At 37.7% G+C, this 25,899-nt stretch overlaps 1 protein-coding gene across 6 annotated transcripts in view; it reads left to right on the top strand.

Moving 5' to 3' along the window:
• Window positions 1-25,899, top strand: part of UNC13C (unc-13 homolog C) — a 614,642-nt gene that overhangs the window by 496,784 nt on the left and 91,959 nt on the right. For 3 of the 6 annotated variants that reach the window (XM_058737680.1, XM_058737681.1, XM_058737679.1), the window contains exons 27-30: window positions 3,099-3,176; window positions 3,684-3,713; window positions 16,741-16,829; window positions 24,500-24,649. In XM_058737680.1, the coding sequence (XP_058593663.1) occupies window positions 3,099-3,176; window positions 3,684-3,713; window positions 16,741-16,829; window positions 24,500-24,649 (347 nt within the window). The remainder of the gene's footprint in view (window positions 1-3,098; window positions 3,177-3,683; window positions 3,714-16,740; window positions 16,830-24,499; window positions 24,650-25,899) is intronic. The other 3 variants (XM_058737682.1, XM_058737685.1, XM_058737683.1) reach the window with 1 other exon arrangement.

The raw sequence follows: 25,899 nt of genomic DNA, 5'->3' as shown, positions 1-25,899 counted from the left end.
TTTGTTTTCAGTGACCATGGAGGTGCTTAAAATAAAAGCTGTTTCCAGGTTAGATGTAAGTAGATTCAGGTCTCAGTAGTGATTTGGTAAATTGATTCAATAAAATTGATAATTGGACATTTCAAAGTCAGAGAAAGCTTAATGAAAGAGGAGAGTCTCATATTTATTTTTATCTCTCTCTGAATAACTGAATCTTTTTTTTTTTAATGTAGCCTTACCTGACGCCAATAGCAATCCATGCTAAGTGAGCACACTGTCCATTTTGTTTCTTAGTTGTTCTTTTCCATTGGAAATGGTCATATAAAAAGGCTTGGAGGTTGGTTTGTGCTCATACAACTATTACTAAAGTACTGTTATATGTGCCAAAAAAGATAAGCTTGAATGCCAATATCAAATAATCATAGAAGAGACCACCTAGTTAACTTAGACCCATGGGGAGCAGGGTGATACAACCTTTTACCCATCTACTCTTCCTGCTTCTCAATAAGAGTCATGGTTTTTTGTTTTTTGTTTTTTTTTTTTTTGATCTTCATTTCCTCCCTGGTAAGATGGCCAGATTCAAGCCAAATCTTCCCCCTCTGCAATTTAAAAAAAAAAAAATGAAAGAAAGGAAGGGAAAAGAAAAGAAAAAAAGAAAATCCCAATGACTCTGGCCCTAAGTGGAGATTCATTTTGTTGCCTTAGGGTCAAGATGCTGAATCCCCGAAAAATTTTGACTATGCATGTAGTGGAAAGGATAAGCCTAGATCAAGTGGCTCTCAGTCACATCTGGGGATCAGAATCATTGGTGGAACATTGTGGTTCAGCTTACTGAACAGAATCTATGGCACATGGATCTCAAATATCTGTGTTAGAGACATACAATACTTATGTGACCAGAATCAAGGGAAGAGAATCAAAGTTTAAAATTGTTTTCATAAATTGAAGTTAGAATGTGGTCACTTTAAGAATCAAGTAGAAAGTTTTTCAAAGGTCAGTAATGTGGTTACAGCATTAATAAAATCTTTCCACTGAGGAGTGCTAACACCTCTCTGATGTCCTGTAAGTCCTTTATATGCGTCTAATTCTTTATTGGCTCATTTCCCAGCAACTTGGAAGATATATCCACTTTCTTTTCTTTCACTGTTTTCCTCCCCCCAGTCAACTGGCTTTTCAGAATCAGTATGTGACAAATATTAAATTATTCTATAACTATTCTGAATTCTATTTTCCAATTATAAATTAACTCCTATTATTCTAAGGCCATATCTAGTCCTGTCACAGAGCCCTCCATCTTTATGTTATTGTTATATTTCTGCCTGCCTGGAAACATGGAGTCAAAAACATTTTTAAACATATATTCTGTGTAAGGCTCTGTGTGGTACTTTGGGAGTAAGAAAAAGCAGAGGACACAGCAGCATGTACGGTGCATTTAAGGTCAGTGGGTGAGACAGTGAAAAGCAATATAAAGTTAAATAAAACAAATGTCAAGTGAGTGACAACAGGATATAGTGTGGGAAAGAGAAAGCTCAAATCTGGAATGATGGATATGATTCAAATAGGCAAAGAGGTGAAACTGAAGAGGCCACATGCTAAGCCAAGTTGGAGTCTGGAAAGCACAGGTGTTTTGGGGGGAAAAGCTGCTTAGAGGGGAAAGTTACCTGCGGTAGACAGAGATGGGAAGGAAAACCTAATTTGGAGCCAGATAACTAAGGGCCTTGAATACCAATGTGTGGACTTTGTCTATAGCCAAAGAGAATCTATTAAAGGTGTCTTTTTTTTTCTTTTTCACCCTTGGATTTTTTTTAAACTTTTTTTTAACGTTTATTTTTGAGACAGACAGAGCATGAACGGGGGAGGGTCAGAGAGAGGGAGACACAGAATCTGAAACAGGCTCCAGGCTCTGAGCTGTCAGCACAGAGCCAGAAGCGGGGCTCAAACTCACAGACCAAGAGATCATGACCTGAGCCGAAGTTGGCCGCTTAACCGGCTGAGCCACCCAGGTGCCCCTCCCCCTTGGATTTTTAAAATTCAGATGGTGATTTTGTTTTTTAAATGGCGAAATAATGGAAACGTTAAACTGATATCTTTTCTTTTTTTTTTTGAGTGTCAGAATTTAAGAATAAGGTGTTTTTTAATTATTTATTTATTTTATTATTTTATTTTTTTAATATGAAATTTATTGTCCAATTGGTTTCCATACAACACCCAATGCTCATCCCAACAGGTGCCCTCCTCAATACCCATCACCCACCCTCTCTTCCTTCCCACCCTCCATCAACCCTCGGTTTGTTCTCAGTTTTTTTTTTTTTTTTTTTTTTTTTTTTAATTTTTTTTTCAACGTTTTTTATTTATTTTTGGGACAGAGAGAGACAGAGCATGAACGGGGGAGGGGCAGAGAGAGAGGGAGACACAGAATCGGAAACAGGCTCCAGGCTCCGAGCCATCAGCCCAGAGCCTGACGCGGGGCTCGAACTCACGGACCGCGAGATCGTGACCTGGCTGAAGTCGGACGCCCAACCGACTGCGCCACCCAGGCACCCCTGTTCTCAGTTTTTAAGAGTGTCTTATGGTTTGGCTCCCTCCCTCTCTAACCTTTTTTCTTCCTTCCCCTCCCCCATGGTCTTCTGTTAAGTTTCTCAGGATCCACATAAGAGTGAAAACATACGGTATCTGTCTTTCTCTGTATGACTTACTTCATTTAGCATCACACTCTCCAGTTCCATCCACATTGCTACAAAAGGCCATATTTCATTCTTTCTCATTGCCACATAGTATTCCATTGTGTATATAAAACACAATTTTGATACCTTTTCTTAAAGTAAATCTTTAAAAGAGAATTTGGCTCAATATTAAGAGGAAAAGAAATATTAGTAATTAAGTCCCCAATAGTTTATTGTCTGATATATTATTAAATTGCATTCCCCAAAGTGATAATATTTCCCTCTTCCATTCTTGACTCTTAACAAGTATAATCAAAATAGCAGAATTATTCTCTTTGCCAGATATAATACTTCAGTGATGATTGTATATTTATCACATTTAAGGTAAACTCATTCAATAATGTCATGTATAAAAGATTCTCACACCATCTTTTTTGTTGTTTGCTTTACTTCAAGCCCTGTATATTGATGAACAATATTCAACAATTGCGGGTCCAGCTGGAAAAAATGTTTGAATCCATGGGAGGGAAAGAGGTGGGTATATTTTTATGCCTGCATTTGCCAAATATCTATTTAGAGATCATTAGCAGCACAGCTCTTTGCTATGGAAAGTGTCATAATCAAGTTTTTTACATGGGTTAACAACAGAAGAGGACATGGCCGATAATCTAAAATATCATTAACAATAAGGTGACCATTATACACAACAGAATATTTGAGTGATGCATTAGAAGTGTGAATGGGAGGGGGGAGATGGTCAGTAGCCTTTTGTAGTGTGTATACAGAGAGAGTGCTATACACACAAATCTATATATGCTAATGATCTGTAAAATTATACAAACTGCGGATTTTTTTTTTCACCATATTGCACAATGTCAACCTGATATCAATGTTTGCTCTGAAATGTGCTTTGTGGCCCTAGTGGTTTTGATGCATCAGTTTCTTGTTCACATCTAAAAATCTGTCAAAATGTGTTGTGTGCTGTGTCTGTAATGTGTCGTGTCTTTGTCCAACATCTTTGACTTGCATTTCCCTGAGCAGAAGAAGGAAGGAGAAAGATTCTTTTATGAGGTTTGTGATAGCAAGCATCTTACCCTTTTCTGGCTGTTTCCCCCCAGACCTAAAGACCATCGCACTTATTTATTCTCATTTGCTCATTTGGATCAAGCAGACAGTGAAATAGTAGTTGTGCACCTGCCTCCTGCTTTTGCCACGGTCTTTCCTTTCACACACCAACATGAGCGTCCAGGGACTTGGGGACCAGAGTTGGTGCTGAGAGGGAAAGGTTCATGCAGCTGGCATTCTCCCACCACTCCCCCTCCCTAAAACAACCCCAAGGGCCACTAGAATGTAGAGATATTTCTGTTGAGGATTTTAGTTACAATGTTCCTTATTGAGGTAAGGGTCAGAGATGTACGCGAAGCAAGTTTGGACTTCAAAGCAAAGATCCCTTTTATTTCTAAATGTACAAGGCTGAAAATGCTTCTTTTAACATTGGGCTTCTTCACATATGATGTTGCTTTTAACCCCATGGAGACATTTGTACGTTTCCTTCCCTTTTTTTGCTATCTTAGAGACTCAGTCTTTTGAAAACTGAACTTGCTGCTTAGCAGCCTACGAATCAGAAGCACTAGGATATGCGTGCAGAGATGGAATAGTTCAAAAATGAACTCTGATTTTTAAACCACAGTATCAGTTTATTTTGTATAAAATAAGACTCCATTCCCTATCGTGTGTTAGTGCCTTTTGCACAGTATGAGGGCATCAATCTCGCTTTTGAATTATTTTGCTGAATTAGGTGAACACAAGCAATTGAGGATCATAGCTGGAGATTGCCGTTTTAATTTTAGTGATGTTTTATATTCAGAGTTTAAGTTCACTTACTGTTAGAAGCATTGTGAAGAAATGACTGATTTCTTGTGTGGGGGGGAATTCTGTCGTCTTTTACTGAATTTTTAAGACCACATATCATGTAAGGATAAAGTTATATTTAAAATGCCATATTTCCAGGAATTCATCCTAATGCTACTTCTATTTCCTTACTATTCCATGGTTGGATTCTAATGTGAGTCATATACTGCTGACTGAATATTAACAAGACAGATCAGACCTGTACTTAAGGAAGCTTTGTGGGCCAAGCCACGCGCTAACCAAAAATGTTATGGGGCACCTTGTACACCAAACAAGAATGGATTCTTTACTCCACATAAAATTGCCAATTTGAAATGTACCGGTTTCACATTGTAAATTTAGCTACAACTCTATAGCTAAATCACACAACTCTTCTTACTGGAGAACATAATGAAGATGAAAATACTGAGGTTGGTGCCTTCTACCTTTATCACTCTTGCAAGGCCAGTTGCTAAACTCCTCATACATAATTTAAAGGGAAAAATCAATTAAGTGAATGGAATGAATATCTAGTTTCTAACAATGTAATTTTTTAGGAGAACAGCATGGACCCTAGTTCTTTTCTTTTCCTGCATTTAAATATTATTCATCCCTTCCCTCCCTCTCCTTATCATCTTTTGATATTCTGTCCCCTTTCTAAGAACAATTTCTTATTATCTTATTATTTTCCATTTTCACCTCATCATCTGTTACCAAAAAAAAAAAAAAGTGTTAGCATTGCCATTGGTATGGATGAGATGTCAGGAGGGAGCAAGACCTCAACCCAAGTGTGGGTATAACATTCAGCCTCCAGAGAGAAAGGAGAGAAAGAATCGTCATTCTGCAGATTTATGTTAAGAGTTGCTAGTTGCTACACTCATCCTCCTTTGGGCACCAGAATCTCAAAATTATAGGCAGAGCCCTTCCAATCCAGTTAGCTACATAGGGCACTATCTAAATGGGCTCCTTAACTTGGAGCTGTTATAAAGATAAAGAGGATTTTATTGAGAATGACAGAATTTACCCTTCACTATGAGAAGTTTATACAGCACTTAATACGGGCATGCTCGGTGGCCTTTAAAGGAAATGCATTGTGTACTGACGCCAGTCTTCCTCTCACAGTGGAACTGGTCGTGACACCGGGACTGGTCTTGCTAAGGGAAGCTTCCCTGTCTAGTTCTTGTTTTTAGGAGTTTCTTATAGTTTGTCCCCTACCACCTGTGCTAGGATGTGCACTTCTTGCTACAAAAACTCTTAATTAGCAAATGATTAATGATTGTGCACTTGCTCAAAATGGTTTACTCTGTGTTCATTAGCTGGCTCCTAGCAGCGGCATGGCTTGCGTCTCATACCGTCTGCAAAGTGCCCGCCGCCCACACGCCCCGCTGCATGATGCTGCAGCTCTCTGCCGCTTTAGCCCCACCACTGTAGGGGCAGTGCGGCTGCGCTCTCTGTCCAGGATCAGCCTCTTTTCCCTCTGGAGATGGAAATAATGTTTAAAACCTTTTTCTAGGTGTAAAAAAACATTGTCTTAATGGAGTCCCAGTTTGAAACATGACCTGACATTCTGACAGTCTTGGCATGTGTCAGTGGCTCCAAAAGCAGTCCTTGTGTAGACACCATTACTGCCTGCCTGCACGATACCCCAGAGACCATGTGGGCACATCGTTTTTTTTTTCCTAGTGCCCTACTTAGAAAAAGAAAAACAAACCGCTAAATTTTTTCTCCTCTATTGTGACTTTCTGACATGCTTCCTTGCATAAAAATTAAGAGCATGTTTTGGCATAACAACTTTGTGATTACTGTAGAGAATATAAAAAACATAGAAGTCACACAAGCCATGAAGCAAACGTAACCTTAAGAATGAGGCCCAGAGTCTGTTTTCTTTTTAGTAAAGCATGCCATGTGATTCTTTCATGTGCATATTGTTTTGGGACACACTATACTAAAATAAAGTAGCCAACCCGCAGTATGGATTGACTTGAGCTAGAAGTTAAATTATGTGCACCACAATCCCCATACTGCATTATCGGTCCCTTTGTAACACAGTAACAGCAAAATGATTATCAGAATGTCAGGTACTTATTTTCATTATTGGTGAATGATCATTTTATTATTCTCTAATAGCTGAAATACCTCAAAAGAAAAACACATATACTTTGGTTTACATTATTTTAATAGCTTAATTATTTTATGAGTATAACTCAGCTCAGAGCAATTTGAAATAAATACAGACCTTGTATTTATTTTTTCATAAAAATATATTGCCCTCACCTACAAAAAGGACTCGGTTGCATTTCCTTGCCCTGCAATCTAATTTGTATAAATACATGAAAAAGAAAATCAGATGATCTGAAATTTCATTTCATTTCAGGAAGCCATAAGATATGGGTTATGAAACTCTGGAGAACTTGTAGTAATTGATTTAGAAAATTATGACTGTGCTGTGTAAGCAGAAGAGGCATTACTCCTTCATGATATTGCATTGGTGCAATTGTCCTGAGTGGTAGAATTCATAATTATCCATAAGCCTGCTAACTTACTGACAGTACTTCAGATGCTAGAAGTCAGCCATCATTAAGTGAGGGGAATAAGGGCATTTGTTTCCTTAGCTATATTCTCTTACTCTGCTGGCCACAAAGCAGACTAATTAGATACATTGGTAATATTTTCATTGCTATGTCTCAAAAATAACTGAATCTCTTGACTCATTTCACTGTGGTAAACTTTCCTGAACAGGGCCATGGAATCTGAAACATAACACCACCTATCCTAAACATGTGTGTATTTTAATGAGCAATGTAACTATTCTTTTGTTTCAGGAAAGCCTTATCTATATCCTTTTCCACTGTTTAATGATGAATTTGATGAATTAGAAACTGCATCTGACTCAAAGTATAATGCATGTCGCTGATTGAAATTCGCTGTAAAACCGATTAGCTGTAAGGACTTAGTCTTCAGCTAAGCAAATCCCCACCAGAGAGGACGGAAATTAACCCCTATCATATTTTACTTAGCATTATCCTTTCAAAATTATACTTGCTGGCAACAGGGGATTGAATAGCACTGCTTTAAAGGAAACAATGCTTCACACTAGTACTTCTGTAACTTCAGCATGCATCAGAACTACCTGGGTAGCTGGTTAAAACACGTTGCTGAATTCCATCCCCAGATTTTTTGATTCTGAAGGTCTTGGGTGGAGCCTGATGACCTGCATTCCTAACAGATTCCCAGCTGATGCTAACGCTTCTGCTCAGGGGACCACATTTTGAGAATTATGGCTCTGTGCTCTTAGAACAGCAACCAGGTAATTAGGAAATGGCTCAGAGCCTCCTTTGTCTTATCTGTGCCACACACCTCACTGACCTACTTAATATGTTTTGAATCTGGAGAACACAGAGGACTCGACATGTTGGAATGGATCCAGACACAGCATGCAATGGTACAGGCAAATGTTTGTATTAAGGAATGCAGTGATCCAAAAACATAGGTGACCAATTTGCAATACTAAACAAATACTAGAATTTTTTAAAACATTCTAGACTTTATGCTTACATTTTATATGTAACCCTGTCAAAAGGTGTGGTTGTACGGAGGCTAAGCTTTATGTTCAGGTTTCTGATGTGTCTCACCTTTTGTCCTTAATGTAAATAGAGATACCACTCACTAGTTAATACATTAGTGACAATCGGTGTACTGTTTTCATCTCTTTTCCAGCCATTAAAAAGTAAATTATAAAATATGTATCAGACGTCTTAGATAATAAAATAAACAATTTACATTAGTCATCTCTTCCTTTTAGTTCTAAAATTGTTGTCTAAAGCAATTTGCAAAGATTTTTTTTCTATTTGGTAGAAGGGTCTATTGTTGCCACTTATAGTCACTAAATCTGTAGGGCAGTAGTTGAGACAGGAAGTTTATTAGTGAAGTCAGAACAAGTAAAGTAATAACGTTTGGGAGTGGAACCTCCTCCCCAACACTTTGCAAATTTGAAAATATCCTTTAAATGAAAGCTGTACTTGTTAAATCTTATCCTGCAACAATTCAAAGAATAAGGTGGAACTTCTAGTCTCTTCATGTGTAAATAGAGCTCCAAGGTGGGATGTCATTTGGCTGAATTCGGTAAAAGCAAGCAGCTATTTTTAGTTTTATGGCAGCAGATAACAAGGGAAACTGAATGTTTTAAGTAGTGGCCTTTTATTTTGATGGCAGGCAGCTGTTGCCTGCTTTCTTTCTCCTCTGAACCGTCTCTATGATTGCAGTTAACAAATCGGACTTAATAGAAAATTAAAAGACTAATGAGGGCCAGAGGGGCAAATTGCATTGAGGTGATTTAGTAAGTATGATTAAGAATCTAGCACTGCTACCAAGTAAAATTCAGCTAACTGCTAAGCTTGTGAAATGAAGAAAAGGTGCCATCTATTAGGTTGAGAAGTTTCTGGGTGGGTGACCCATGTCAGGATGAAATAAAAACTCAGGCGGGTACTGCTTGTTAACCTCATTCCCCAGAGCATTCCCACGAAATCATAGGGTCGCCTCTGTGCCATCAAGTCTTTATTTAAACTAACCTGTCTCTGAACCTTAAGAGAACTTGAGAGAGAATTCAAGCTACAGCCAGGAGGGAGAAAAAAAATAGAGCTTAACTGCCAGTTTCTATAATAGACCTATTTTATTGTCTTGTGATCCTCTTTGACTGTTTATGCTTGCCTTCACAACCCATAAATCAATGCAAACTAGGAAAATTTACTTCTCTAACCCAGCCAATCCCCCTTCTTCTCCTACTTGATTGAAAGGGACCTCAGGCACTTCATGCAAATGGCTCACTGAGGGAATTCTGTCTCCATGGACTGATGTTCAACAGGTACTCAGTTCAGTTGATTGAACAGACTGTGTTCACAGTGCCTAATGGGTGAATGGATTCCCTAATGTGAGTAGCAGAATGGGAAAGACAGAGTGAAACAGGGCAAAAAGGCATTTTTTATAGAATAAATTCTGAACATAAATTTTGTGCCTCCTTTCTTCTCCTGACTTAATCTTACTCTGTCCATATTCATGGTTAGTCAGCCAATAGATGGAGCTAATAAGCCCAATGTTCCTTCTCAATCAAGTTATTGTACTTGTTTAATTTTTAATGCGCATTTGCAGAAGAGAATTTCTTTAAAAAAATATGGCTTCTTAGACTGCTGCTTCTCAGTCCTCATATGTCCCCAAAATATATCATGAAGCATGGCACATTGTCCACGCCTTGGTTTTTCCACTTGTAAAAGGGAATTGTACTCTATGGCTTCTGAAGTTCTTTCTAGTTCTAAAATTCTGCAGTTATAAGGACACTTGTTATAAACCCATGGAGTAGAGGTTTAGTCTATGTGTTGTAGGTGAAGAGGAAAAAAATGTTTAAGAGAAAAGAATGGATCTTGTCACTCATATGAGGTCTGAAGGTATCATTTTTTCTTAAAAGTACACGGATAAAGGAAAGGCTTTTTTCCCCTTCAGTTGTCTAGGCTGAAGAACCTAACTTAACATATCTCAAAGGCATTCAGTTGATTTGAAGCACAATGACAGTTGGATTTACTGCATACTCTCTAATTAGGATGCGAGACAGCTACTGATGTTCAACTTTCGAAGCGAAGAAGTTAGAGGCATGAATTTATATAACTAATGATACTCTAGCATAACAGTTCATGCAAATCTGAATGGCATAAAGAAAATGTCATAGTCTATCTCTTAAAATGGTCTTATAAGTTCTTGGGGAGCATCTTTCCTAACAGGAATAAAAAAGGAAACAAAAGACAGTGTAGCATTGGTGGACCTGGGGCACAATTCTTTTTCCTTCCTTCCTTCCTTCCTTCCTTCCTTCCTTCCTTCCTTCCTTCCTTCCTTCCTTTCTTTCTTTCTTTCTTTCTTTCTTTTACAATACAGAACACCATACATGTTTTTAAATTTCACGCAACATTCCACAATACCCATGCTGAATACCATAGCTCAGCAAGGTGATTTAGGACATTCCAAGGAGAGTAATTTCCTGCTGGATTCAGTAAGGAATGTTCAGTGATTTCTCAATCATATATTTTAAGTTGAGCTAGCCATTTTAGGATGTATAAATTCTGGCCAAATAGGAGGGTTGGAGAGAAATGATATTTAACAACAACAACAAAAAAAAACATAGCCCAGATAAGATTGTCATAAATTACTTGAAGCACTTCCCTTGTTGAAGCCAACTACTAGGGCCAGCAGATTTGGTCTTTATTAAAACCACTCTAGGAATAGTTAAGAGAATGGAATAAAAGAGAAAACAAGAACACAATGTGGAAATGATTGCATTCGAGTCTACATGAGGATAATTCTGCATCAAAAATTGAAGAGGATAGGACAGATGGAGAAAATATTTGAGATGTTATCAGTCATATTTGGTATCCAAGTGACTATGGAAGGTAGAAGGCAAAGAAGGGTCAAAGATGATTTTCACATTTCTGCCTTAACGGTATGGTATCAATAAAATTTGAGACATAAGTTAAGGATGGACAGGTAATACGTTCATTTTTGATATGCTGACATTTAGGTCATCCAAGTAGAAAAGGCCAAATAGGCATGTGGGAATGTAGACATGATACTCAGGCATCCTGTTAAAGCTATAGATAGAGATTTGGGGGGTTGTTAACACAGGGGTGGGAATTGAAGACATAGGCATGGATGTGATTGCTCAAGAGAGACTGAGTGGGAAAAAAAAAGGAGACGAGGAAGGGAGAATTGAAGGACACTTATTTCTAAGGAGTATATAGAGGAAGAAAAGTCATCAAAAGAGAGACAAATGATAGGCAGAAAAATAGGAGAGCTAAGAGAAGGTAGTCTCTAGAGAAATAAGGAAAAAGAGCTTGAGAAAGCAAGAGTGAATGCAGGCTGAGTAGGCTGAATAGTCATTGGAGATCACTATTAAGAAACCACTGGTGATGTATACATGAACATTTCAGTGGAGCGTCCAGAGCAGAAACTACACTAGAGGAGATCAATATTTAAGAAATAAGGAAGCTATAAGTTTTACATTTATGCTGTGAACAGTTTGATGGTCAAGAGAAGAAAAGATATTAGCAAGCTATCAATGAGAAGCTAGTACTAAATAAGTTGGTCTTTGTATTCTATTTTTTATTTTAACAAAGTGTTGTTTGAGTACATTTATAGAATGGGGTCTTGAAGATGATGATGAGGGGGAATGAAGACAGAAAGGGATATTTGAGCAGAATCCAAAACAAGGAACCAAGAGCTCAAGTTGAACTGTTTTCCTTGGAAATGAAGCTTGCTTTCTTTTTCTTTCTTTCTTTCTTTCTTTCTTTCTTTCTTTCTTTCTTTCTTTCTTTCTTTCTTTCTTTCTTTTCATAGATATAGTGATGGTGTCTGCATTTATTAAAAGATTGTTCCGAAAAAACCTTCAAGACATGAAACCCACCAGTCCAATGACCAAAATTTGGGACCTGTGTAGATGAAGGCCAGGGACTGATCATCCTCCCTGATATGCACTTGTTTAGATAAGCAAATAATGGAACTCTAACACTGATGAGTTGAACAGGAGGAAAAACAGCCTAGTAATGTGTATACAACAGAAAGGAGATGAGGTAGTATTGAACACTGGGGAACAGGAATACAATTCATACAAAATTTCTTCCTGCAAAGCCTTAATTCTTTTAAAGAGTTTGTATTGAGCTGTTGAAAGAGTTTAAAGCCACTTTCCAACTGACTAGTTCTATCTCCAGCAACAGCTTGATGGTTGGATTAACCATTCCTGTTTTAAGAGGCTGAAATAACATAGATTCCCTTCACATTCCTTGGGGAAATAATGTGTGCTGGTAAAACACGAACCAAAACATGCAGAGTGGGTATGGTAACCATATTTTTGGAACTAAACAAATATCAGGACATAATCTGATACGGGCTGACAGTGAGACAAAATTTGAAATCAGGACTAAGTTTGTAACTCCAGAATATATGGTTGCTAAGGAATGAAAGATTTCAAATGCAAAAGTATTCTATTAATAGTCAATGCAAATTATCACTCCAAGGAGAAGGAGCACTCTGGGTATCAAGATTTCCTTTGAGGGATAATTTCCGTGCTTCTTTCTGCCCTCACTCTTTCTGCCCTCACCTCCTTCCTCAAATATTTGGTAAATGCCTAGGCATACAGGGACAGACGCCCAGGGTGGACAGTTAACTAAGACAGAAATCAGTGGAAGAGATAGATTAATAAGAGAACAATTAGAAGAAAGATTTGTACAGATGTTGTAGTAAACCGCATAGGTAGTGCAGGGGTTAGAGCTACTAACAGCACAGGGCCGGCAGCATGGAGGGCAAGAATTGCTAAAGTAAGTGATGGATGCATTGTCTTTTAAAGGAAAAGTAGAAGTGGGCCTTAGGGAAGAAGAACTTAGCAGATAGCTTGCATGCTGGCTCTCTCTTCCAGACAAGTCTTTTTTTATTATCACAGCTCAGTGGTGTAAAATATGTCAGTGGTGTGAAATCTCAAGAGAGTACCTATGTATGACGATAGTTCATTCTGACCATTAGAAAATCATACCCTTCCAGCCTTGATTTTGGAATTCTAAAACCTATCATGGAGTGTGGATAAAATCTGTTTCAAAAGCTTTACTATAAATTCAGAATTTTACTCTGTATATTTAAATTCTCATTGAGTATATTCCTCTTTACATGGAGGCATTTATTTTTTATTTTTTGCCAGCCAAGTTGTTTACGTACACATGCTAATTCAGTTTGTAATTTTTAAAAAAATTTTAAAATGTTTTTATTTATTTTTGAGAGAGACAGAGATAGGGTGCCAGCTGGGGAGGGGCAGAGAAAGAGGGAGACACAGAATCTGAAGCAGGTTCCAGGCTCTGAGCCATCAGCACAGAGCCTGACCTGGGGCTCGAACTCATGAACTGTGAGATCATGACCTGAGCCTAAGTCAGATGCTCAACTGACTAAGCCACCCAGGCACCCCTCAGTTTGTAATTTAAAATAAATTTATTAACCGTGACTTTTGAATGCTTGTTTTTTTTCCTTTTAATAATAACTCTAAATAACAATATAAAAAATGCAAGTTGATATTTGATATTACATTTAGAACCAGTCTAAGTTTTAAATCTTTGGGAAAAAGATTTAAATCAGGTAGTCTTTCACCTTTCCAAAGTAGCCAATAATTTGTAAAACATGCTGTTGGTAATTTAGGCAATGAAGTCTAAGAGCCCAAGTTATTGTTTCTTACAAACTTAAGGAAGTTTGTAGTAGTAAGGAAAATTTCTTCTATATGTACGAATAAAGAAATGCAGAACTCAAGAACTGGTTAATTTGCTGCCTAAAGGGATTGTTTTATAACTAGATGAGTATGATATTTATAATCATTATTATTGCAAAAGACCTGCAATTCAGCCTCATAATTACTGCTTCTGTTTTAATGTTATAATGGTATGATTTTGATCAGATGAATAACAAGTACTTAACTGAAATTATTATTATTATTTTTTTGCCTGGTTCCATGACAGAGGCATTAGTTTGCACCCACTTGGAAACTTAAGCTTCTATGAGGAAATGAAAACTGTCATCCAATGTTTAAATTGCTATAGATTTGACAGGTTCACAGTTTCAAGCCAAAGCCAACTATTTGATAGAAATCTCCATTCACAAAATACCAAAGGTAGACTAACATAATTTATGGGAAAATAGCATAATTTCATCCAACTGATCTAACCATTTTTATATGACTTTAGAGTCATTATCTTAACAGGTGAAAAAAACCTCAATGTGTATATTAAACTAATTTGAAAACAAAATACACATTTTAAATAAGAAGCAATCCCAGGGTGCCCTGGTGGCTCAGTTGGTTAAGCATCTGACTATTGGTTTCAGCTCAGGTCATGATTTCACAGGTTCCTGAGTTTGAGCCATGTGTGGAACTCTGAGCTGATGCGGCAGAGCCTGCTTGGGATTCTCTCTCTCCCTCCCATGCCAGCCCTCTCTCTCTTCCTCTGTCTCCCCCCACCCCCAGCCCCCACTCCATCCCTCCCTCAAAATAAGTAAATAAACTTTAAAAGAAAAAAGAAGCAATCCAATTTCCTGGTTAAAACTCTACTCTCATAGCCATTTCCTTGGAGATGACAGGTATATGGGCAGGAAACTAACACCTATCTACCCAAGCGGTTTACCAAAGAGTTGGAAGCATGAAGAAACCCATGGAAGGGCTTCTCTCTCATTCCTGTTGCCCAAAAATCTTATCCAAATGAAATAAAAATGGTATTAGGTCAATAGCAAGAAAATACAATAAAAAATGTTCAGACTGAATGGTGCCTTGGGAGTGGGGCAGACAACCCACAAATATTTTCTTGGTTAAAGTTCGGTGAATTACAGTTTATTAGGCTATTTTTGTTTCAATGCCTATCAGTGTCTTTTTAACTTAAGTGCTAATTATCTTTCTGAATCACTGCCTTATGACCAGCTATAGCTTAATGGAACTCTCAGAAATTATGAGACTCAAGGATATTCTAATTTTCTAACTCCAAAAGAAGTTTGTAACAGTAGCCTATGTATCTGTGGGTGAGAGCTGTGAGCTTGTCTGTTGATGGAGACAGAAAAAAAGATAAAGTCCAGAAGAATCACATTGGCTCTATAGAGGGGCAGCAGAAACTAACCAATGTTGAAACCACCTGAATTTGAGTCAAAATTGACATCAAGGATTGGTTTGATAAAATCAGTAGTCACATGCCAAGTGCAATTTTTTATTTCCATTCCAGTGTGTTTAATCATGGTAATATAAGCTAGAGCCACACAGTGTGCTGAGATATATAAATAATACTTCTTCCTAACAGTATCTTAGTACTAGAAAATGTTCTTGGACGATTACGGTACTAAATGACCAGTGTATAGTATCAGGGATATTATTTGGCCCTGGGCTGGCTTCCCGGAGTTGAAATTTGATATTGGGTCCTGTATTTTTTGGTGTCCATCTTAGGTCCTCCTATTTACTATAAGTCCTCCTTTAATTTGTTCTACCCCCAAAAGTTGGCTTTATCCTATCCCTTGTTTTCAATAGTAGATCCGCTTGCATAATAATTATAGCTACTAAAGGCAAGAAACTAATTTCTAAAGCATCAAAGGAAGGTTGACTTAATTACAGAGAATATTCTCGATTGCCCTTTACATGAATTCCTATCAACTTGAGATAATACATCTGTTACAAGTCATTCTTTTTTGACAGTTTGTGAAAACTTAACAAAAAGATTACAAGTTTCTAAAGTGCTAATGAAACTTGTGTTGATCCTGAACTTTAATTACAAAAATATTCTGTCAATAGATCGATAGGTTTATAGTTACGTTTATTTATAGTATAGTTTTTCTTGTAATGGTTAACATTATTTTAAGAACTGAAACCAAATAAAAAGAATAGTTGACTTTTAACATTTGCATTGTAAAAACATCTTCAAATATGTTATCTTGATTTAATTATTTTTTATTTGACCCTAAGTGTGCTCAGTAGCTTAACTTCAAGCTATAAATATTTGAAAACTTAAAGAATAATAAAAATAAAATGAGGAACATTGGATCTTGAACTCTGAATTTCTAATTGGCATCTAGGAAGAGAAGTCAGGCCTATCACCTCAGAGAAACATTGCAGTGCTTGGATAATTTATTTTCCCTATTTTTAATTCTCTAGTTTATAATTTAATTTTTAATTTTAACTATTCTGTAGTTATAAAAAATATATAAATACAGTCAAGTCACAGTACAACACTCACAAATTAATTTTTCTTACTATTTTTTTTTATTTTTATGGGCCTATTTATTTACAAGGATAGTAAAAACTGAACTATATTTGAAGCAACATGTATATTCAACTAATGCATAACACAATCAATTTCTAAGTTATGAAGTTACCGTGTTCTAAAGGTTACTTTCTCATGCCTTGCATCCCATTGCTGTAACCAACAAAGGCTTTGCTATCTAGCTCTCATCTGTATGCATGCCATGCATTTCGATCATTTTTTTTCACACATATTTAGAATTTCCTAAATTTTGCACTTAATTTCAAAGATTAAAAAAAGGAAAGGAAAGAGGATATGTGTGTTGTATTGTTTGAAGTTTACCTTGTAATAAGCAAAATGCCTGTAAGAGAAACAAAAGTGTACTTTCTCACAACTCCAAAGTAATATCGTTTATGGTCTTTCTGCAGCTAGATCCTGAAGCTAGTGCTATTCTAAAAGAACTTCAAGTTAAACTCAATGGGGTTCTGGATGAGCTCAGCATCACTTATGGTGAAAGGTAAGTGGCTAAGTAGTTATTATCCAAATGTGTTGGGTTTCCGCTAATAGTAATCATGCTTTCAATGCTCTTTCTCTCCTCTGACTGGTTAAATTCATTTAACTTCAATAATCAAACCACGCACTATCTCCTCTCAACAACCCCACAATCTACCAGTGAGGTCTTGATACATGTTCGCTGGAACTTTGCATGATCCTTCAGTTGGGTAGTACTTATAACACTGTACTCTAAATTCTGCTTTACTTGCCTATCTTCCGGACTTTACTAGTGTGCTTCTTAAGGTCAGAAACCGCATATCTCATTCCTACCTGAAATTCTAGTGTGTCGAGCTTAGTAATTATTGAAAGAATGAAGGGAGGGAGAGACGCTTCACATACAAAAGAAGAGTGAGTTGCATTCATGCCATTTATATCATTGTGACTGCACTTCCAAAGAACTGAATTCCAACCCCATAAGCTAATAAAGCCAGGGCTCTAGGTTTTAAGGTTTAGGAATCTTGATGTAATTACCCATAGGAGAGTACTGGCACATCTATATTTTTTCTATGTTTTTTAAAGTTTATTTATTTATTTTTGAGAGAGGTACAGCCCAAGTGGGGCAGGGGTAGAGAGCAAAGGAGACAGAAAATCCCAAGCCAAAACCAAGAGTCTGATGCTTAATGGACTGAGCCACCCAGTCGCCTCTATTTTTAAACAATAAATTTTCCTTCTCTATAGTGTGGCTCTAAAGAGAGAAAAATCCATCCTAGATAAACTTCATTTTGGCCCTATAGGAAAAATCCATTAGATCATCATCAAATGTTAAAATAGAAAAGCAAACACATCTTTTTTTTTTTTTTTTTTTTTTTAATTTTTTTTTTTTTCAACATTTTTTATTTATTTTTGGGACAGAGAGAGACAGAGCATGAACGGGGGAGGGGCAGAGAGAGAGGGAGACACAGAATCGGAAACAGGCTCCAGGCTCCGAGCCATCAGCCCAGAGCCTGACGCGGGGCTCGAACTCACGCACCGCGAGATCGTGACCTGGCTGAAGTCGGACGCTTAACCGACTGCGCCACCCAGGCGCCCCCAAACACATCTTTAAAGAGATTCATTAACTTCATACAGATTTGCTTTAAATTTTTTTTAATGTTTATTCATTTTTTGAGAGAGAAAGAGATAGTGCATGAGTTGGGGAGGGGCAGGGACAGAGGGAGACACAGAATCAGAAGCAGGCTCCAGGCTCTGAGCTGTCAGCACAGAGCCTCATGAGGGGCTTAAACTCATGAACCCTGAGATCATGACCTGAACCAAAGTCAGTTGTTTAAGACTGAGCCACCCAGGCACCCCCCAGAATTTGCTTTAAATATTAGTTTGATAAATGTTCACTTACTGTGTTCTGTTATCAGATGGCACTATCAAAATTACTCTAATGAAGGTTATCTATCTCTTTGAACCCCACTCATCAGTTATTATTGGGTTTTGGAAAGATATATGCTTAATAAATATTGATTAGATATGCTATTTTCAAATCAGAAAGACTAAAAAGAAAAAGACACTAAAATCATCATTTTTCCCCCAAATATAGCAATGATGCAAAGTAAAGAAGAATCCCATATTGGCCTTCTCTTCATTTTTTTAAATTTTTTTAATGTTTGTTTATTTGTGAGGAAGAGAGAGAGAGAGAGAGAGAGAGACAGAACATAAGTGGGGAAGGGGCAGAGAGAGAGGGAGACACAGAATCTGAGGCAGGCTCCAGGCTCTGGGCTGTCAGCACAGAGCCTGACGCAGGGCATAAAACCACAAACTGTGAGATCATGACCTGAGCTGAAATCGGATGCTTAACCCACTGAGCCACCAAGGTGCTCCGGCCTTCTCTTTATTATTCATTGTCTTTATGTAGCCCACCTTCACAGCTCAGGTGCTGAACAAGAAACAGCCTTGCTGTATTGAGTCCAAGGTGATTCTCTGCCTTCTGTTTTGTGTTGTTAGCTGACCTGGATGATTGTGCTTACTTGACCTAGATATTCCTAAGCAATTTGAAGATTCTGTGTGCCTGGAGTTGGAGATGCCGACATTGTCCCAGAGACGTTCGGGCTTACTGGCTCTGACTTGAGTGACACTTAGTTGATGGAGGCCTTTGGTCAGTCAATTTGGGCCTACCTCTCTTCAGTGCAGTTGTGAATTATTAATATGTGGTTAGCAAAAAAACTGTTGCATTAAGCTAGGAAGACAAAAATAGAGATTATTTAGCAAAGTCAGGGAAAACAAAGAGGTGTCTGGGATAGCAAGGGGTGTTCAGAACCTAATGGGAAATAAGATGACTAAACAGAATAGAAATTAGAATATAAATAGAAAACATATATTCAAATTACTTTCTGGAATATAGCCAAATCATCCTTATGAATAAATACTTTTTATTTTGTTCTGTTTTGTTTCGTGGGAGGAATATTCAGTTTACAAAGGCTGAATTTATGATTTGAAAAAAAATTGAGCGAACTTCAGTTATGAAATAAGGAGTGATGCTTGCTGTTAGAAGAGCACTGGAAGTATTTTGTTTATGTGAAGCCAGCTATTTTCACCTAGATATTGAAACTCCTGGTTACCCAGCACTATTTCTTCATTATTTTATTAAATATAGTAAAGAATTTAGTATTGTGTGCAACTATGGCTAAGATGATTGGAATAAACAACCCACATGCCATGCTTTTCTTATAAAAAGAATAGTTATTATATACCTGTTGGTATGAATTTATTTCCCACACAACCGATCAGATTATCACACCAGGTGGATGGGATGGCTATAATGATCAGCATGACCACACTGTAAAGTCAAACTGGATCATTTTAGTCTGAATCAACCTTCTTTAGAGTCAAAATTAGCAGTCTAGAGCCTTAATATTAAGTGTATAATTAATTGCCCCAAATCTGTTCTGTCTGGTGTTTTTAAAACCCACAACCAGGGGTGCCGGGGTGGCTCAGTCGGTTAAGTGTCTGACTTCAGCTCAGGTCATGATCTCACACTCCATGAGTTCAAGACCTGCATCGGGCTCTGTGCTGACAGCTCAGAGCCTGGAGCCCCCTTCAGATTCTGTGTCTCCCCCTCTCTCTGCCCTTCCCCTGCTCTGTCTCTCTCTGTCTCAAAAATAAAAATAAAAACATTAAACAAATTAAAAAAAAATAAAACCCACAATCACATAATTTTTGTATACGGAGCTGGTAGGATGATTTCACAGTAAAGCCCGGGCAGAGCCAAACCACACATCTGAAGCCCAGGTTCCTGGGACTTTGACATGCTCACAGGAATCAATTCTTTTTATTTTGTCATGTTCTGTTTTGTTTGTTGGGAGGAAACTAAGTGATATAGTTTCAGTGATATCTTAAAGATGTTCTTACAGATGTTCTTACAGTTTTCAAAACTTGTGCCACTTAGGTTTCTGCTTATATTTTGGAGTTTGGCTTTGGGCTTACTACATTTCTTTTAATGATGCCTTTGGTACCAGTGGCTAGCTGGATTAAGAAAGGAATTCATGAACATTTCCTAGGAATTCTCCTGTTAGTATTTGACTTCACGGGTACTTATAAAATCTGTCATTATTAACTGGTACCACTTTTATTCAAGCTGATTGCTACAGACTTCTCCAACTAAAAAATTCACACAGAAAAAATACTTTAGGTGAACTTACCAAAAATTAATAGAGACAAAAAATTTTAGGTGAAATGCAGGTGTTGGTTTATCCTGGATTAATGTTAAGATAAAATGTCACTGTCTCTGATACACTGATAACCCTTCTTCCATATGCCTGATCTCACACACGGAGCTGGCTTCTGGTGGGAGTGTCTATTGTAGGAGAACTCATTTAAACATTTTTATAAATAACTATCATAACTTCTTCTGCTCAATCTATCCTCCACTCCAATACACTGATTCGAGAAACAGTGCAAAAGGAAGCAGCTATTTCAAGGGTGATTATTACTACAGTCAGCAGGATCACTGATGACCCAGTGGTAAATCAACTAATTCACATTTTCCAACATTATCTACCTTGCTTTCCTATTGTCCCAAATATTTGCCACTGTACCCTCACTAAATACACACACCACCACTATCACCACTTACTTTCTCACATTCTGCACCATGCCTACCCCCACCTTCCTCCACAACAACTACCTAACAAAAGTCTAAAGGCAGGTCTGGCCAGGTAAAAGCCAAAATATATATATCTGGATTCTTCTGGACCTGAGTTTAATTCAGTGAGACATCCTCTTTTAGATAAATATGCAGGGAGCTAAGAAATGAGCTACATGCATAGGGACAAGCTGAGATTCAAGGATCCAGAAACCAAATACAGATAACAAGTCCAAAGAGGCAGGAATGGTATTGTCAACAGTAAAGCAAGTCCAGGAGAAGTCGGGAGCCAAAGATGGATGATAGTAAAAGTAGATTCAGGTCTTGACTCTATGCTCAAAATTACATAACAGTTTATTTATAAATCTGCTATAAAAAGTCCAGGAGGTGGGCACCTGGTTAGCTCTGTCCATTAAGTGGCTGACTCTTGATTTGGGCTTAGGTCATGATCTCACAATTTGCGAGATCGAGCCCTGTGTTGGGCTCTGTGCTGACAGAATGGAACCTGCTTGGTATTCTCTCTCTCCTCTCTCCCTGCCTCTCCTCCTGCCCACTGTCCCTCTCTCTCTCTCAAAATAAATAAACAAACATTTTTTAAAGGTCCAGGAGGAAGGAAAACATCCAAGTTGCGACAGCTTAAAATGTATCAAAGATTTCCAATATTTGGTAGCAAAACCAAAAATTAGAAAAATAAAATATTGGATAACAGGCTAAGTAAAATATTTTCATGATGTAAATTCTAAAATAAATTCTCACATGTGCCACAAGAACAAGACATTCTGTGTTTTGTTCATCGATATATCTTCAGCACCTATGAACTGAGATTGGCACATAAGTATTTTAAAATATTGGTAGAATGCATGCAATGATAAATACTTATATTTTCTACTTAATGGTAGCATTATATGGTGAAAATTCCTAAACTTCTATATAAAATTCTAGAAATTAGTACATTTGGAAACGACTCAAATAATATGAACTCTATAACCTCTGTGTGTGGGGGAAGAAGAGGGAATGGACTGACTTGATTACAGTACTTTCTTTTTTTTTTTTTTAGCGTTCATTTATTTTGAGAGAAAGAGAGTGTATAAGCTGGGGGAGGGGAGAGATAGAGGGAGAGAGATTCCCAGGTGGCGTCCACACTGTCAACATAGAGCCTGACATAGGGCTCGATCTCATGAATCATGAGATCATGACCTGAGCAGAAATCAAAAGTCAGATGCTCAATCGGGCCTGACCCACTCAGGCACCCCAACTGTGATACTTTTTTAAATAGACTTTTTCCTTCTAATCATCACCATTCTAGTGATGGGACCATTTTACAGGTTGTCATTTATCCCCATTCTCCTAAATTTTTTTTTCTTGCCTGCCTGTACATCTCTAATAATTACTTCTGTTGTTAGAAGTGTGAAAGTAATAGACACTATAGAAGAATGATAGTGATGATGAGTCTCCATTATTTAAATGTCCTACTTTGTGCCAATTATTTCAGTAAAAGATAGAAAGAATGAACAAATAATGCTAAAGATTACTTTTCACATACTTATTTAAATCCTTGGAGTGGTGAGGCATCTGGGTGGCTCAGTTGGTTAAGCATCTGACTTCAGCTCAGGTCAGAATCATGCAGTTTGTGGGTTTGAGCCCTGCATCAGGCTCTGTGCTGACAGGTCGAGGCTGGCACCTGCTTCAGATTCTGTCTGTCTGTCTCTCTCTCTCTCTCTCTCTCTCTCTGCCCCTCCCCTGTTTGCTCTATTTCTCAAAAATAAATAAACATTAACAAAAATTTTAAAAAGTCCTTGGAGTGGTGAGGTAATAGAAGTGGGTGGACGGAGAGCGTCCACTGATACATTCAGCCACTTGTTCTTGAGCAACTTCTTTGTGCAAAGTGTGACATCTGGTTCTGTGGTGTGGATAAGTAGCACCAAAAAAAAAAAAAGTGCTTGCCTTCATAGAGCTTATATTCTAGTTGGGGCAACAGGCAATAAACAAATTAAAAGTATGCAATGTGTCAAATAATAACAATATATAGAGAATAATAAAGCAGTTAAGAAAAAAAACTGTGAGGAAATGGAGAATGATAGAAATGTCATTTCAGATTGAGTGTTCAAGAATTTTCAATGGACATGGCATCTGGTGTATGACTAAGAGTGAGGGACCAAAAGACCCATGAGAAATTTCATGGGAGAGGGAACATAACAGTGTCTATAAGAGTGTCCTCAGAGAATTCTAAGAACACTAAGAGTTAGGATACTTTATGATGACTTCCTGATGGATTGGATATTGGTATGAGAGAAACACATTGGACTTCTAAGTGGAAAGGTTTCATAGGCAGTTTAACAAAGTGGTCTGGAGCTCACATTAGAAGTCAGGTCTGCAGGGGTGCCTGGGTGTCTCAGTTGGTTAAGCCTCTGACTTCAGTTCGGGTCATGATCTTGTGGTTCATGAGTTCAAGCTCTGCATAGGGCTCTGTGCTGACAGCTCAGAACCTGGAGCCTGCTTCAGATTCTGTGTCTCCCTCTCTATCTGCCCCTCCCCGGCTCACACTCTGTCTCTATCTCTCAAAAATAAATAAACATTAAAAAATTTTTAAAAAGAGGAAGTCAGGTCTGCAGATGTGTATTTGGGAATCACCAGTATATTGAAATTGTGAAAGTCATGGAACTAGATACAATGGCCAAAAACAGCTATATTTGACAAAGAAATGGAGTGGTCCAATGATCAAGCCTAATTACAATGTAGGGTTGCCAGATAAAATATAGGATATACACAATTAAATTTGAATTTTAGGTAAAGAATGGATATATTTAGTATACATATGCCTGAAATATTGCATGGGGTGTACTTATACTAAAAAATATTCACTATCTGAAATTCAAATTACCTGGGTATCCTGTTTTTTTTTCAAGTTTCTTTATCATTTATTATTTTTGACAGAGAGAGAGACAGCAAGCAGGGAAGGGGCAGAGAGAGAGGGAGACACAGAATTGGAAGCAGGCTCCAGGCTCTCAGCACAGAGCCTGACCTGGAGCTCGAACTCAAAGAGGGAGAGATCATGACCTGAGCTATAGTCGACTGAGCCACCTGGTTGCCACATATCCTGTCTTTTTATTTGCTAAGTCTGGTAACCAATGCTACTCCAATGCTTAGAGGTCAGGTAACTGAGAACAGAGCATAGCCAGTGAGATTAGAGGAAAGCCAAGAGGGTGTGGAGTCCCAGATGCCTAGTGAAGAAGGTGAATCCCATGCCGAGAGTCTTTCAAAAACATTTTTCCAATGCTCAGAGGAATGCTCAGCTATTTCTGTGAGAGATGGGGCCAAATAAACCCCCACTCAAATTAATTCAACCTGAAGAGCATTACTTTTTATCTGCTTATATGGGTCCCAAGTAAGCTTTGATTGCAACAAAATTTTTTGCAGCTGAACAAGAAGTTTGAAGACTGATGAGCATGGGAATTCACACCACTTGAAACAGATCAAACTCCTTGGAGTTGAATTAAACAGACAAAGACAAAGGAATCATAAATGTTTGTTTTTATTTTGGAATTTATATTCCTTATTTTTAGTTTCCAGCTTATCATTGAAGACTGTATAAAACAGATGAGTTTTGAACTAAACCAAATGAGAACAAATGGAAATACTGCATCTAATAAGAACAGTGCAGCAATGGATGCAGAGATTGTGTTAAGACCCCTCATGGACTTCTTGGACAAAACGTAAGTTTCCTACCTAGTTTTCTCTTTAACCACCGCCCTAAATTTGACTGATACAGTTTTTAAGAGAAAAAAATTGTTCTCCTCTACATAAGATAGTTTTAAAAAGTCTTCTGGAGAAATACGCTAATTCATCAAAAAGGAAAAGACTTTTAGTTCATTACTAGATACGAAAAAAGCAGGCATGACTTTGTGCAGGAAAGGAAATAAATAATGATAACTAAGGAATTTGCTGTTCTGAGGGGAGAAAACATTAGGATTTGATGCTTCTCAGATAAGATACTGTTTTGCATCCTCTTGGACATCAAAAAAGACTGGATTAAGTCCAGAATGTCTGATTTCATGTCAGAAAACTGAAGAAGAGAATAGCACAAGTATGAGCAGAATTATTTCAGTTCAGAGGCAAGTAGACTGCCTGACTCAACCTTCAGTAATTTATTGAGCACCTATCTGTATCAAACTTTTTATTTTAGGCACTAGATAGTGATAAAAAAGAGAGTCAAAGTCCATGACTCCATGGAGATTATGGCCTAGTAGTAGTGTGAGTGGGTGGAAGTGGAGGCCTTTGTGACCAACTAAGACTGTGTTCTTAACCAAAAAGGTTTGATTTTTTTTTAATGCTTCTGCTCAGTTCCTACTCTTAGAAGTTCTAATTTCATAAGTTTGGAGTAGGGTCAAGGCATCTATATTTTAAAATAAGTCCACAATGGGTCACCATTGATCTAAAGCAACCAGAGACATGATTTCTTAAATAGTGGAACTTAACACCAAACTGAAGGTAGAAAAGTAAAAAATAATTTTGAATGCCTACGAAGGGAACAGTGTTATACCTGGTGGTTTCATATGTTACCTCATTTAATATTGTTGCAGCAAATCAATTGATACCAAAGGGACCAAGATAAGTAAGGACATAATAGCTTTCTTTAAAGGATAACAAAGAAAGAATTAGTAAAGAGGACCTCTTCTATATATTTATGACATATTTATTTTTCAAAATATTTATTTATTTTTGGAGAGAGAGAACATGAGAGAGCACAAGTGGGGAAAGGGCAGAGAGAGAGAGAGAGAGAGAGAGAGAGAGAGAGAGAGAATCCTAAGCAGTCTCCATACTATCAGTGCAGAGCCTAAAGCAGGACTCAATCTCATGAGCCATGAGATTATGACGTGAGTGGAAATCAAGATTCGGAAGCTTAACCGACTGAGCCACCTAGGTGCTCCTTTGACGTAAATTTTAATTCCATTTCCCTTTGTTT

This window comes from Neofelis nebulosa, chromosome 7 (genome assembly GCF_028018385.1).
Source record: "Neofelis nebulosa isolate mNeoNeb1 chromosome 7, mNeoNeb1.pri, whole genome shotgun sequence".
In the NCBI taxonomy this organism is placed as follows: Eukaryota; Metazoa; Chordata; class Mammalia; order Carnivora; family Felidae; genus Neofelis; species Neofelis nebulosa.
Note: the sequence above shows the minus strand (reverse complement) of the source record. Positions and strands in the feature narration are given on the sequence as shown.